This window comes from Saimiri boliviensis, chromosome 10 (assembly GCF_048565385.1).
Source record: "Saimiri boliviensis isolate mSaiBol1 chromosome 10, mSaiBol1.pri, whole genome shotgun sequence".
NCBI lineage: Eukaryota > Metazoa > Chordata > Mammalia > Primates > Cebidae > Saimiri > Saimiri boliviensis.
In genome coordinates, this window is record NC_133458.1 from 102,943,257 (window position 1) to 102,956,203 (window position 12,947).

A 12,947-nucleotide genomic window follows, 5' to 3' on the forward strand; every position below is an offset into this window, starting at 1 on the left:
TCTTTAAAAAAACAAAGTCAGTGCTTTCCATGTACCAAGCACTGCTATTGGGACAAAAAGCTGAATAAGACTGGGTACTCCCCAAAATGTTCCTGGTCTAGTGAGACGAATGTAAAAATAATTATATGGACTATATTATATTCCATGTAAGTGCCTGACTAGCAATATACAATATGGTATATTCAAGAAAATATGTGAACATATGTAGACTGATATCTGAAGACAATCTTACTTCACCCTTGTGGAAGGTATTCGGGAGTTTACCTGGATTGTCACCAGATGCCTGCTCACAGAGGCAGGCAAGTGTGTAGCTGGGTCGTTCAGAAGGGTGGAAAGGAGATGGAAAGGCATCGACAACCACTGTGAGCCCAGCAGGAGGCTTCTGGTGGACCCAGGAGACATTGTCTTCGATTAGGGAGTATCGTCAGTGGGGCACTCTGTGGACTAGAAGGCCCTAAAAGCTTGCTCCCCAATGAGCTAAAAGCTGAGAAGCTTGCTTTGCAGGGCTGTCCGTGTGGAGTCTGGTGGATCCTAAGCCCTGTGAAAGGAATGCACTGACTCTTAAGTCTGTTGCTGCCTTTCACTGCTATCATAAAAACTGTACAATGAAACTATAACTATTATCCCCATATCACAAACGAGAACCATGAAGCACAGGAGAGAGGTAAAGCAACTTACCAAAAGTGCTATCCATGTTAAGGGGCATACTGGAGTTTCAGGCCAGGCAGCCAGCTCCAGACTACAAGTGCTAGAAACCTTTATGGTAGGCAAAATAGCCCCCAAAGATATCCTGAAACCTGGAACAGATCACACAGACCACAAAACAGGGGGAGGATGCTGGATTATCCAAGCAGGGCCCATCTAATCCCACAAGCCAGTAAAAGGAAAGATCCTTCACCTACTGAAGTCAGAAATACAGGAAAGAAGGTGAAATCAGAGAGACGTGAAGTGTGAGAAGACTTCATCTACGGGTGCTGGGAGGACCATGTGGAAAGCATGGACAGAGCTCAGATGGCGCTGAGGAGCAAAGCCAGCCAGCAGCGGAGTGGGGAACACTCCTGCAGCCACAGGGAACTGGATTTGGCCAACAGCGTCAATCAGCCGGGAAGCAGATTCGCCCTCAGGACCTCTAGGAGAGAAGACAGCCTCAAGGATGCTTTATGAAATTCTAAGCAGAGGAGCCAGCAGAGCCAGACTGTACCTGGACTTCTGACTTCATTTTAAAGATAAATAAGTAAGTGCTGTTTCGAACTGTAAAACTGGTAGTATTTATGGCAGCAATGGAAAAAGAATATAACTTTCTTAGCCAATCCTTCGAGTGGCTTTGGAATGGCCAAGCAACAGAGTCTTCCTGGACAACTCTGAGCAAGACCCTGGAGAAAGAAGCCTCTCACAGGCATCTCACAGAACGACAGCTCACGGTGCAGAAGGCTGGGCGCATTCTGTGCTGAGGAACAGAGATATTTAAATGCATTTAGGAGAAAGTCATGGGCATTCCTGAAGAAACAAGTCACTCCATCTGAAAACTACGGAATGTGCAATCCTTCTCTTTCTAAAATACTTGTGTTCATCTGTACTTTTTAGGAGAAATTTAGTGCTAGTTTGAGGAAATACAACTGCCATATATAAAAATACAGAAAACTTAAAAAAAGATTGACAAATAATGTAAAAAGTTATATTAACTTCAGAGGAGAGTGAAAAGTCTAAAAACAAGTGTTCAAAATGCACCTAATAAGTAACTCCTAAAAAGAAAAAGGTATGTTTTGAATAGTTATGCATATATTGAACATTTAGGTATGAATAATACTTGAAATGCACCAGGACAACTTAATAATAAAATCTACTACACTCCTAATAAATGGGGTTTATTTGAGACATTTAATCTAATTTAATCCTCTTTATCATCCTAAAACAGCATTTTCATCATGGTACACATGCAGAAACTGAAGCTAAGAGAAAAATAAGTTGCCTACATTTAAAAGATGATAAAAATAGCTTTTGACTCACATCTTATATATGTGATGATGTGCAAAATTTGCAAACTGTATACCAGAAAGTAATTCTTTTCTTAGGAAAGATTTTAACAAACCTTTCTGCTGAGGAAGATGGGTTGGGGAAATGGATTTCCTGATTTAGCTCTCCTATGCTAATAATCACTTGTAATATCAGACAAATGAAGATACAATGTTACACCTAGCAAGAGTATGGGTTTTTTTGGTTTTGTTTTGTTTTTTAAATAACACTCCATTCTGTAAACAAAACGAATAAAACAAAAGTCCCCCAATCCTTACCTCAAAGCTAACTACTACAGGCAGGTGTGGGGAAGCTATAGCTTCTGACGGTAACGAAGATGGTAGTGAAAACATCTACCTTCCTTAGCGGTTATTTTCACTAAACAGGTCCTTACCTAAACTGACTCTATCAAGATAATGCTATTTTGCTGAGGTGTTTCAAAATAGTTTATTTTGCTAAATATAGCCATAGATTTACATATTCTGGTATCCTTCTGTTTTCTTATTTCAAACTCAGTAATATAACAGAAAATATTCTAGATTACATATCCTAAGCACACACACCTCAATCCAATTTTGATGTGTATCATAAAAATTCATCTGCTTCGTAGGGGATATTACAGCATTACCACAAGGAAGTTTATAAGTGCAATAAAGCACCAAGGACAAACTGCTAAGTGACAATATATTAATAAACTGCACACAAGGACTCAAAACACACATAATTACACTTCAAGAGACAAGGAACCCACGGAGATACTGGGATTTTGTGGCCAAATTATTTTTAACTATGGAAAGCTCTCAGTGAAAAGTTAGGTTTCATTTTGATTAAATAATTGCTGCATAGTGCCAACTAAAATCTATAAAAGACAGGAACGTTTTCTGAAAAAGAAATTCAGTTTGTTACATTCAATTCTATTCAAGCAAAATTTGCTCAAAACCTAGTCTGGCCCGAGCTAGCTGCTAGTTGCCCTTACAGAGGACACTCCTCACCAGGAACTTCCAAAGCATATTACACAGTTCTTGACTTACATACAATAGCCTGGAAGGTTATCTAAGAGTCCAAGATATTAACAATGTATACCTAACATTCTAAATACAGAATAGCTTTTAATATACAAAATTACATCATTAAATAATATGCAAAAAATGTTTCCCATAAAAAATAACAATTAAAAAAATTTCAATAGATTTATTCATCCAACAAATATTTACTACCTACTGCATTCTCATTTCAGTATCAAGCAGTGAAAATGTTTAAAAATAATTCCCTGGGTGCAATGGCTCACGTCTGTAATCCCATTGGGACGCAGAGGCAGGAGAGGAGAATCACTTGAGCCCAGGAATTCAGGACTAGTCTGGGCAACATGGCAAGACCCCATTTCTACAAAATAATATTTAAAAATTAGCTGGGTGTGGTGGAATACACCTGCAGTCCCAGCTACCTGGGAGGCAGAGGTGGGAGGATCTCTTGCGCTTGGGAGGTCAAGGCTGCAGTGAGCCATGAGTACTGCACTCCAGTCTGGGAAACAGAATGAAACTCTATCTCAAATTATTGAGACATGTCTCAAATAAATAAGTATTTTTAAAATTTAAAAATAATAACTCAAGTATATTAAAGAAAAAAATCCAATCCTGTTCTCAAAAAGCAAAGTGGGAAGAGAAACAGAAATGAATTACAGTAAGCCCTTGGTAATCATGAATTAAATGTTTAGAACTCCTGTTTGACGTTTCAAGCATAAACTTATGAATCTGGAGACCCAGGCTATGGTAGATGACAGTTTTCAATCTTGCTGAGGTCCAAAGGCGCACAGCATGAGCTGGTAGGTTCTGCTCTGGGTAGAATTCCCAACTTCCACATTTCCAAGTGGTTTGGTTATTCCTCATCATCTTACCACCATCAACAGAAGTTCCTGCCCCCTTTCAGAGACGACGAGAGTGAAGGAAGTGTGTGTATGGAATTCAGAAATCTGGAAACTGTTGGCAATCTGAGGATATATCCATATGAATATTGTACACCTAACCATATTTTTCTTAGAAGGAGGAGACAAGAATAAGCATTTCTTTAAGAAGCAAAAAGTAAAAGGTGTGTAATTTTTATCTGTCATTCCACTGAAAATATAAAATGTAAAGAAATTTTTCATTATCGTATTTTATACTCTAATAAAAATAAGCTCCTCTATAATAATGTTAATAGCTATCATTAATTGAACTCTTACTACTCACCTGTGTATCAGTAACTATGTGTACCTAGGTACTAACTGTACTCGACACCGTTCTGAATGTTTTGTGTATTAACACAATTAGCCATTACAACAACCCAGTGAGGAGGGGGTGGTTATATGACATCTACATTACAAAAAGTTTTAACAAATATGTTACATTACAACTATGTTATATTAAGAACCTCAGCCGGGCGCGGTGGCTCAAGCCTGTAATCCCAGCACTTTGGGAGGCCGAGGCGGGTGGATCACGAGGTCGAGAGATCAAGACCATCCTGGTCAACATGGTGAAACCCCGTCTCTACTAAAAGTGCAAAAAATTAGCTGGGCGTGTTGGCACGTGCCTGTAATCCCAGCTACTCAGGAGGCTGAGGCAGGAGAATTGCCTGAACCCAGGAGGCGGAGGTTGCGGTGAGCCGAGATCGCGCCATTGCACTCCAGCCTGAGTAACAAGAGCGAAACTCCGTCTCAAAAAAAAAAAAAAAAAAAAAAAAAAAGAACCTCAGCCTTTCAATTTAACCATTTACATCAAGTTGATGAGGTAAGAAAACCAAGGTTCAGTGTGTGATTAAGTTATCTGCTCAAAGTCTACAAGTCATAAATGGCAGAAAAGTAGGAGTCAAACATAGGACTATTAAAACTCTTACCTGCTCTATACTACAATTTATTTCCAAAAGATAGAAAATGCTCATGTATATCTTAGTCTCTTCTCCGTAATCTTATCATTACCCTTCTACATCAATCTCTTTCCACATCAGGAATTGAAAATTGGCTGGAGGCTAATTAAGTTCTTATTGAAAGAAAACTTAACAAAGCTGTATGTAGAACAGTTTTCTTCAAACCATCTCAACCTTACGGGTACTCTGGCATGAGGATCTTGTTAAAATGCAGGCTGTGATTCCTTGGGTCTCGAGTGGGATCTGTATTTCTAACAATCTTTCAGAAACTGCCGATGATTTAGGTCCACAAACCTCAACTTTGAGAATTGTATATTCTCCCACCTTCCACCTTACACACACACACACACACACACACACACACACACACACACACACAATTTAGTTCACTTTGAATAAAGAGAAAATAATTACATTTCTCTGGGTAATAGGGTAGTACTAAATTCCTTATGCTTCCATATAATATATTATAATGTTGAACAAATTTTAAAAGTTTCAAAACAAAAATATGGAAAATTAAATAAGTATAAACTAAATCATTTCCAATAGCTCAAGATTATGTCAAATTATAGACAAGTTTTCCTGATTTTTTTCTGTGGAAAAAGTTGTAAAGTTCTTTGGGTTGACCAGAAGCTATAAAACCCAGAAGAGAACACACTGAAAAACTCCTGGACACTGGCTGTAGCAATAATTGTTTGTTATCACACCAAAAGCTCATGCCACAAAAGCAGAAATAAATATTACTGTATCAAATTAAAAAGCTTCTGCACAGCAAAGGAAACAATTTTTAAAATGAAAGAGCAGCATATTGAGAAAAATTCCTTGAGCCCAGGAGTTCGATACCAGCCTGGGAAAAATGGCAAAACCCTGTCTCTACAAAAAATACAAAAATTAGCCAGGTGTGGTGGTACCTGCCTGTGCTCCCAGCTACTCAGGCAGCTGGGAGGATCACTTGAGCTTGGGAGGGAGCCACAATCATGCCACTGCACTCCAGCCTGCAACAGAGCAAGACCCTGTTTTGAAAAAAAAAAAAAAAAAAAAAAAAAAAAAAAAAAAAAAAAAAAAAAGCTATACAGAGATAGAGAACAAAACAGTAGTTACCAGAGGCACTGGGTTGGAGGAAGGAGAGGAAATGGTCAGAGGATACAAAATGGCAGATATGCACAGGTAATAAAATTGCAATGGATATGGGATTCATGCTAAGTGAATAATAGATTGCAGCTGCTCTTGCCACACACACACACACACACACACACACACACACACACACTGGGTAATTCTGTGACATAGGGAATATATTAATTTGCTCTCTATAGAAACCATTTTACTACCTACATGTACCACATAATATCATGTGGTATACCTTAAATATACACAGTAAAATGTATTTTAAGAGTCCTTCCAATCCATCAAGTCCTTCAGCATCAAGTCCAATCGCCCTCTTTAGCCTCATTACCCCCAGGGCCATGCACGCCCTTGCCTCTCCAGTCACACTGTACTCCTTGACAGTCTCGTAAAGTGGTATCCCTTAAATCCTTTCTCATTGAGTTCCCTACCTGGGCCTGCAAAAGCCCCACTTCAATCTTTCAAGGACCACACAAATATCATTTTAATCTGAAAAGCCTTCCCTGAAGCTAATGGGCAGAATTAACTTGCCTTATTTTTCTCTCTTGTGTCCCTCAAGATACCCTTTACATATTGTCACTTACTGTAACACTCATTGCAGGGTTCTGGAGGCTACAGTTCTAGCAATGGCCCAGTATGACAGCAATTTCTTGGCCAACCATTGAGATACGGCCATGCCCTCTCTGACAAGTTCAAGATCTCAGCCCTGGCTGAGGGCTCTACAGTTCACGGTATTTATGCTCCTGTATAATCCCTCCACTTGAGTGTGAGCTGGATTGATTGTCTTGCTTCTAATAGAACACAATATGGCAGGCATGGTGGTATGTCACATCTGCGATTACATAGTAAATACAATGACTGCAGCTTCCGTCTTGGGTGCTCTTGCACACTTTTCTCTTTGATCACTCAGTGTGAGAGAAGCCAGCCACTATGTCATGAGGCAGCCCAAAGGAGTGGCCCATGTGGTTAGACACTGAAGCCTCCAGAAAACACCTAGCAAGGCTGGCTAACAACCATGTGAATGAGCTTGGAGCAGCTTCTCCTGCCCCAGATAAGCCTTAAAATAACAGCAACCCTGGCTGAGAACTTGAGTGCAGCTTCTCCAGAGACTATGAGCCAGAACCTGCAGCTGGATTCCTGACTCTGAGACGCTGCATGAGATCCTAAGTGTCTACAAAAATGCTAAGTGTTGGGATAATTATTACACAGCAACAGAGCTAATCACAGGGGCCTTTACTTGAGTGCCCTCTCAGCCCTAGCAGTGGGGCTGCTCCTTCTGTCTGCTATTCCTATACTCTTCAGAGTTCTCTTTCCTTCTCATGAGGCAATCTCTCATTACTCCAGTCTCACAGTTAACAATTCTTTATGTTCAACTTTCCCTATTAAATTCTGTGTGGTATCCATCTCCTGGTTGGACTTGAACATCAGATGAAGCTGCTGCTGGTGGTCAAAAAAACCACACTTTGAGAACCACTGGCATAGACTAATCATGATTCAACTCCTGCAGCTGGACTCAATTCCCCTTAAGTCCATGGGCACAACAAAATCAAGTAAAAAGGAGGAAATGGTTGTTAGATGAATAACTAAGAGTGTCCGCTTCAGAGACCTTCCACAATTGAAAACAACTGCTACTACACTGGTCCACTGCGTTTCATAATATTTGCCCCAATATTGTAAAAAATGTTATAAACACCAAGTTACGGAAATATGGTTCAGGGAAGTAGACTTGAGTGGTTTTAGAACTGGAGGCTAATTTTATTGACTTATCACACCACACATCTAGGCAGCCAACCTAAAATGAAATAGAGTAAATGACTTAAAGAATACTTAGTAATAAACTGTTAGTGGGTTGGTAGATTTTTGTCATTCTTACTTAGTAACAGCACACATCATGGAGAGAAAATTATTCAATGCTTAATTTACAAATTAACAAGTTACCCTAGGGGTAACACAAAGTTCCACAAACTGGGTGGCTTAAAACCACAGAAGTTTATTTTCTCATAGCTCTGAAGGCTACAAAAGTCCAAAATCCACGTCAACAGGGTGACGCTCCCCGCGGGTCAAACCTACAGAGGAGAATCTTTCCTTGCCCCTTCTGGCTTTGGTGTTGGCTGGCAATTCCAATCTCTGCCTCGATCAACACATGGCCATCTTCTCTCTGCCTATGTCTCTGTCTTCTCTTTTTAATTTTTTATTTAAAAAAAACAGACAGGGTCTCACTATGTCACCCAGGCTGGTCTTGAACTTCTGCCCTCAAGCAATCCTCCTGCCTCAGCCTCCCAAAGTGCTGGTATTACAGGCATAAGCCATCACACCTGGCTCTCTTTTCTTCATATAAGAACACCAGTCATATTGGATTAAGAGCCCACCATATTCCAGTATAACCTCATCTTAACTAATCACATCTGCCATGACCTTACTTCCAAACGTCACATTCTGAGGTTCCAGTGGGTTAGGACTTCAACCTTCAATACCTTTCTTTTTTGGTGGGGGACACAGTTAAACTCATAACACCCTCATTTTCATGAATTTTCATGTCTATCAAAAACAACATATAATTTTATAGCCTCTAATTGCATTCTTAACATATTTTTTAAATTAAAAGTTTTTTGAGACAGAGTCTCACTCTGTCACCAGGCTGGAGTGCAGTGTGGCACAATCTCAGCTTACTGCAACCTCTGCCTCCTGGGTTCAAGCGAATTCTCCTGCCTCAGCCTCCCAAGTAGCTGGGACTACAGGCGAGCACCACCACACCCAGTTAATTTTTGTATTTTTAGTAGAGATGGGGTTTCACCATGTTGGGCAGGATGGTCTTGATCTCTTGACCTCATGATCCGCCCACCTTGGCCTCCCAAAGTGCTGAGATTACGGGCGTGAGCCACTGTGCCCGGCCAGTTAAGAATTTAATGATCTGTCAATCATAAAAATATTAATAGGGAGGACAGTGGAGTTCATATCATATTAATTGTATCTGATGACTTTCCAATAAAGCAGTCTTTCCACCTTTTAAAACCACTGACTCTCTCTCCCTTCAATGTGCTCTCATTTTCACATTCAAGAACAGTATGATGTCCACTTCTCCCTTTCTTTAGCATATACTCACAACCACTAGCATAGGTCTCCACTGCAACTTATCATTTCATTGCAGAAATATCACAAGCCGTCTTAGTTACCTGTAGTCTAATTTTCTTTTAAACATAAATCAGGTACATAGCTGAGGTCAAAATCACATTTATCCAGATAGAAAGGGTAAAAAGAAAAATATGCAATTACAGAACTTTGAGTTCAATTAGTGTTTATCTACTGTGAGGTTGCAAATGAAACTCACCTGCTTCCCATGTCTTTATCATTATTATTGTATTATTATTATTCTTATATCAAGAGTTCATTTCCCTCATCTTTCACTAAACATTGCAGTAACCTACTTACTCCAAGGATAGTATTGAATGGCAACTGGTAATAAGAATGAACGATGGATAGTTTTTTCAATGCTAGCCAGAGATTTGTCTTTTATTTAAAAAATTAAACACTAAGTCACAAATGAAATACATATTTGTATGTAAAAATAGAAGAAATCCAGAGAAAAAAGTATTGACGTATGAATTCCAAACCGTGAACTTTAAATCATCAAGAGGAAGAGGTTAATATTTATTAAGACCATGCTTAAGGTAACACATCAGGCAGTGTGCTAGGCAATTTATACGCTTCATCTAACTCAGACACATCCCCATGAGTTAGATGGAGTGCAGTGGCGCGATCTCAGCTCCCTCAACCTCCCAGGTTCAAGCGATTCTCCCTCCGGAGTAGCTAGAACAACAGGCATGTGACACCACACTCGGCTAATTTTCGTTTTTGTAAAAAAACGATGGGGTTTCGCCATGTTGGGCACGCTGGTCTCGAACTGCTGGGCTTAAGCAATCAGCGTGCCTAGGCCTCCGAAAGTGCTGGGATTACAGGCGTGAACCACTGCACCTGGCCTGTTTCCAGTTTTAAACCACATTCAAGAAAAGAGAGAGAAGCTGCTTGCCTTAGAGTCTATATTCAGACCAAATGGCTCTTGCAGAATTACCTTGTTTTAGCCGCCTTGCCCGTTTACAAATATGAAATACACGGGGATCCAGGGAGATGAAGGGGGCCTTGGAACACGTACTTCAGTGGAAAAAGAAAACCTGGTAAAAGTGCAGTTTTACCAAGCATGAAAACAGTTGTGCTGATACTCGATCTTCCTCTAATTCTGCGTTTTGCCTTCCCCGTTACACTTTGTTCAGATAGCCCGTGAAGGGTATGCCACCCCAAAAATCTCTCTCTGGCACAAGGATTATTCTGAGCTAAAAGCACTTGAAAAATCGGAGTGCTCTAAACTGCCCCCTGTTCTTCCTAAAAGCCGGAGGCAGAACTCCTGTGAAAGATGGCCTCCCTACACAGCGGCGAGGAAACCCTGCCGGGCGGTCAGGGCGGAGACTTCCACCCAGACGCGGTTCAGACACACGGGTCCGTCTTCCGCTGGCTCGGTCCCCGTCCCACAGCCGCCGCCCTCGGTCCCGCCTGGCCTAAGAGCATTTGGGGTTTGCCACTTGCGTGTGTCTCTTTCACACAAGCCGACAAGCCGTACGCAGGAGATGGGCACGCTTCTCTCCTGTTAACCGGCTTTCTGTCAGTGCGGCTCGGGCCCAGCTGCGCACCCTCCGGGGGTGAAGTCCGGCCTCCCCTACACCTGCGTCCGAGTCCAGGGCACACAGTCACGAATCTACCGGGACAACGTTTCCGTGACGGCGCGGGCCCGGGGCCCACACGTGGCCCAGGAGGGCCGGCCTCCGGGCCCGGCGTCGGGGGCAGGTCGCCGCTCAGGGGCTGGGGGTGTCCGCGGGCCTCGCAGTCACCTCCCGGGGCCGGGCTGCGGGAACGCGGCTCACGCGGCTGACGCCCACGGCCCCTGAGCGCCGCTCGCCGCTGAGGCCCGGAGCCAGGCCCCGGGCGCGACCCTCCCGCGCCCTCCCGCCCGAGGCCCTCCCGAGCGCGGCGCGCGCCGGTGACGTCACGCCTGGCGGAGGGTGGACGCTACCATCGCCGCGCTCCCCCTCCGGCGCCAGCGCGTCCCGGCCGCCGACTCACCTTCCCGTCCTGATGAAAAGGGAGGCCGGGCTCGTCCGTGGAGGCCGGGGGACGAACGTAGCTTGTCTCTTCGGCCGCTCCGGCGGCGAGCAGCGCCCCGGCGGCGGCCTCGTAGTCCGGGAAAGGGTTGGCGAACGCCCGTTCCTCCATCTCCGCCTCCCCTCCCAGGTGCAGCTTCAGCCTCTTTGACATGGTCTCGCCCATGTCCGCCACGGTACGGCGCGCGGGCGGGGACAAACCTCCCGCCGCCGCCGCCTCCCGGGGCTCGCGCGGAGAGTCCTCTAGGAGCAGCGGGGCCGCGCGCCGGCGGGGGCGGCGGGGCCTCTGCGCGGGGCCTGCCGAGTCGCGGGCGGCTCGCCCATCGGGCGGCCGCGGAGGCGCTGCGCGGGTCTCCGGCCCGCTCCCGGCGGGGAGGCGCGGGCTCGCGGGAGCGCCCCGAGGCTCGGCCCGCCGGCGCCCGCCCGCAGAGCCCGTCCGCGGCGGCGCGCACCGCCCGGGGGACCGCTGCGCCCGGCCCCGCTCCTGGGGACGAGCCCCCTCGGCGGTTTCCAGGGAAAACCGGACGCCGGCGAGGGCCGCGCTCCCCCGGGGAAAACCTGCGGCGAGGAGCCGGCCGCCGCTCGGGGTGCGCGCGTCGTCAGCCCGCGCTTCCCCGGCCCCTGCCGCGCCAGCCCGGAGGAGCAGCGGCGACTCTGTGTGTGACACTAAGGGGAAAAATCTCTTCCAAAGAACAGAATTTCAGAGCAGCCTGAAACACCGCAAGGCTCGTCTCCGGGGATGGGGAGGGACAGTCCCTCCTAGTCATCACTGCTGAGGGGGGTGTCTGGGAGGAGGAGCCACAGCCCTTTTTTTTTTTTTTCTTTTTGTGCTTTATGTTCAGCCCCCTCGTGTTGAACAAATGGACATCTTTGGTACCAGGACATAACATGAAAGCGTGCTTAATTATCCGAATATGTTGTGGACCAGAAAGAGTCCTCCGCTGTTAAGTGGCCGAGCGCATAGTATCTGTGATAGAAGGACACAGCCAGATCTTTGCATTGATATAGTCGTGATGTGATTTACTTCGGTCTTCACTGGTTCTCTTTATTTTCGTTATTTGTTTAGAACCATATACATGTAGTGATGTCTGCTCCTTGAGGAAAATGTCTTATTCCGGTTTTCTTCCGCTCAATAAACATGGATTGGGCGCCACATGGTACTAAGTGATGAAGAACTAGATTTAAAAGACAGTTTTTGCTCTCTGGGGATTCCCAGTTACTGGGTGAGAAATGCAAGGATTACAGCATAGCTGATGTACATGCGTTTCTGGAAGCAAGCAAGATAAACGTGAATGTCATGTAAAAAGTGACGTGATGGAGAAAAACACAGTGCTGAGCACAGGGAAGGCTGTCCCTCCTACCTCCGTGGCCTCAGTGGAGGATGTGGGGACGTCTGGTGTCATCCCACTACCCCTTCTAGTGTCCCCCAACCCTAAAGGGCTACACATGAGAAACACACCCTTCCAAGAATAGGACCATGGGAAAGTACAGTGTAGAAGAAAAGAATTTTAAAGGGGTTACTCGGCACAACTATCTTCAAAGTTCAGGGAAACAGAACAGATACAACAGGATGACTATTACAGCAGCATCCCCTTAGTTCCACTTTCCTGCTGCTTTCCTCTTTCCTGGCATCCTGTCTCCCACCAAATTTTCATACCTACACGATGTAGGAAAATCCAGTCCAGGAGCTACTGATGTGGACATGCGTTAGGAGCCATCCCTCTCCCACCGCAGGGACTTAACGAGACAAAATAACCCACA

The 12,947-nt window shown here is 44.5% G+C and overlaps 1 protein-coding gene across 3 annotated transcripts in view; it reads right to left on the reverse strand.

The window, feature by feature from the left end:
• LANCL2 (LanC like glutathione S-transferase 2) overlaps window positions 1-11,453 on the reverse strand; it is a 61,802-nt gene extending 50,349 nt beyond the window's left edge. The window contains exons 1-2 of one of the 3 annotated variants that reach the window (XM_010331753.3): window positions 10,719-11,034; window positions 10,106-10,205 (exon numbers count right to left, since the gene is read on the reverse strand). Coding sequence is in view for 1 of the 3 variants with exons in the window: in XM_003943859.4 (XP_003943908.1) it covers window positions 11,149-11,352 (204 nt within the window). In the remaining 2 variants the exon portion in view is untranslated. Of the gene's footprint in view, window positions 1-10,105; window positions 11,035-11,148 lie in introns of those variants that run through there. The other 2 variants (XM_003943859.4, XM_010331752.3) reach the window with 2 other exon arrangements.
• Between the last annotated feature and the right edge of the window lie 1,494 nt (window positions 11,454-12,947).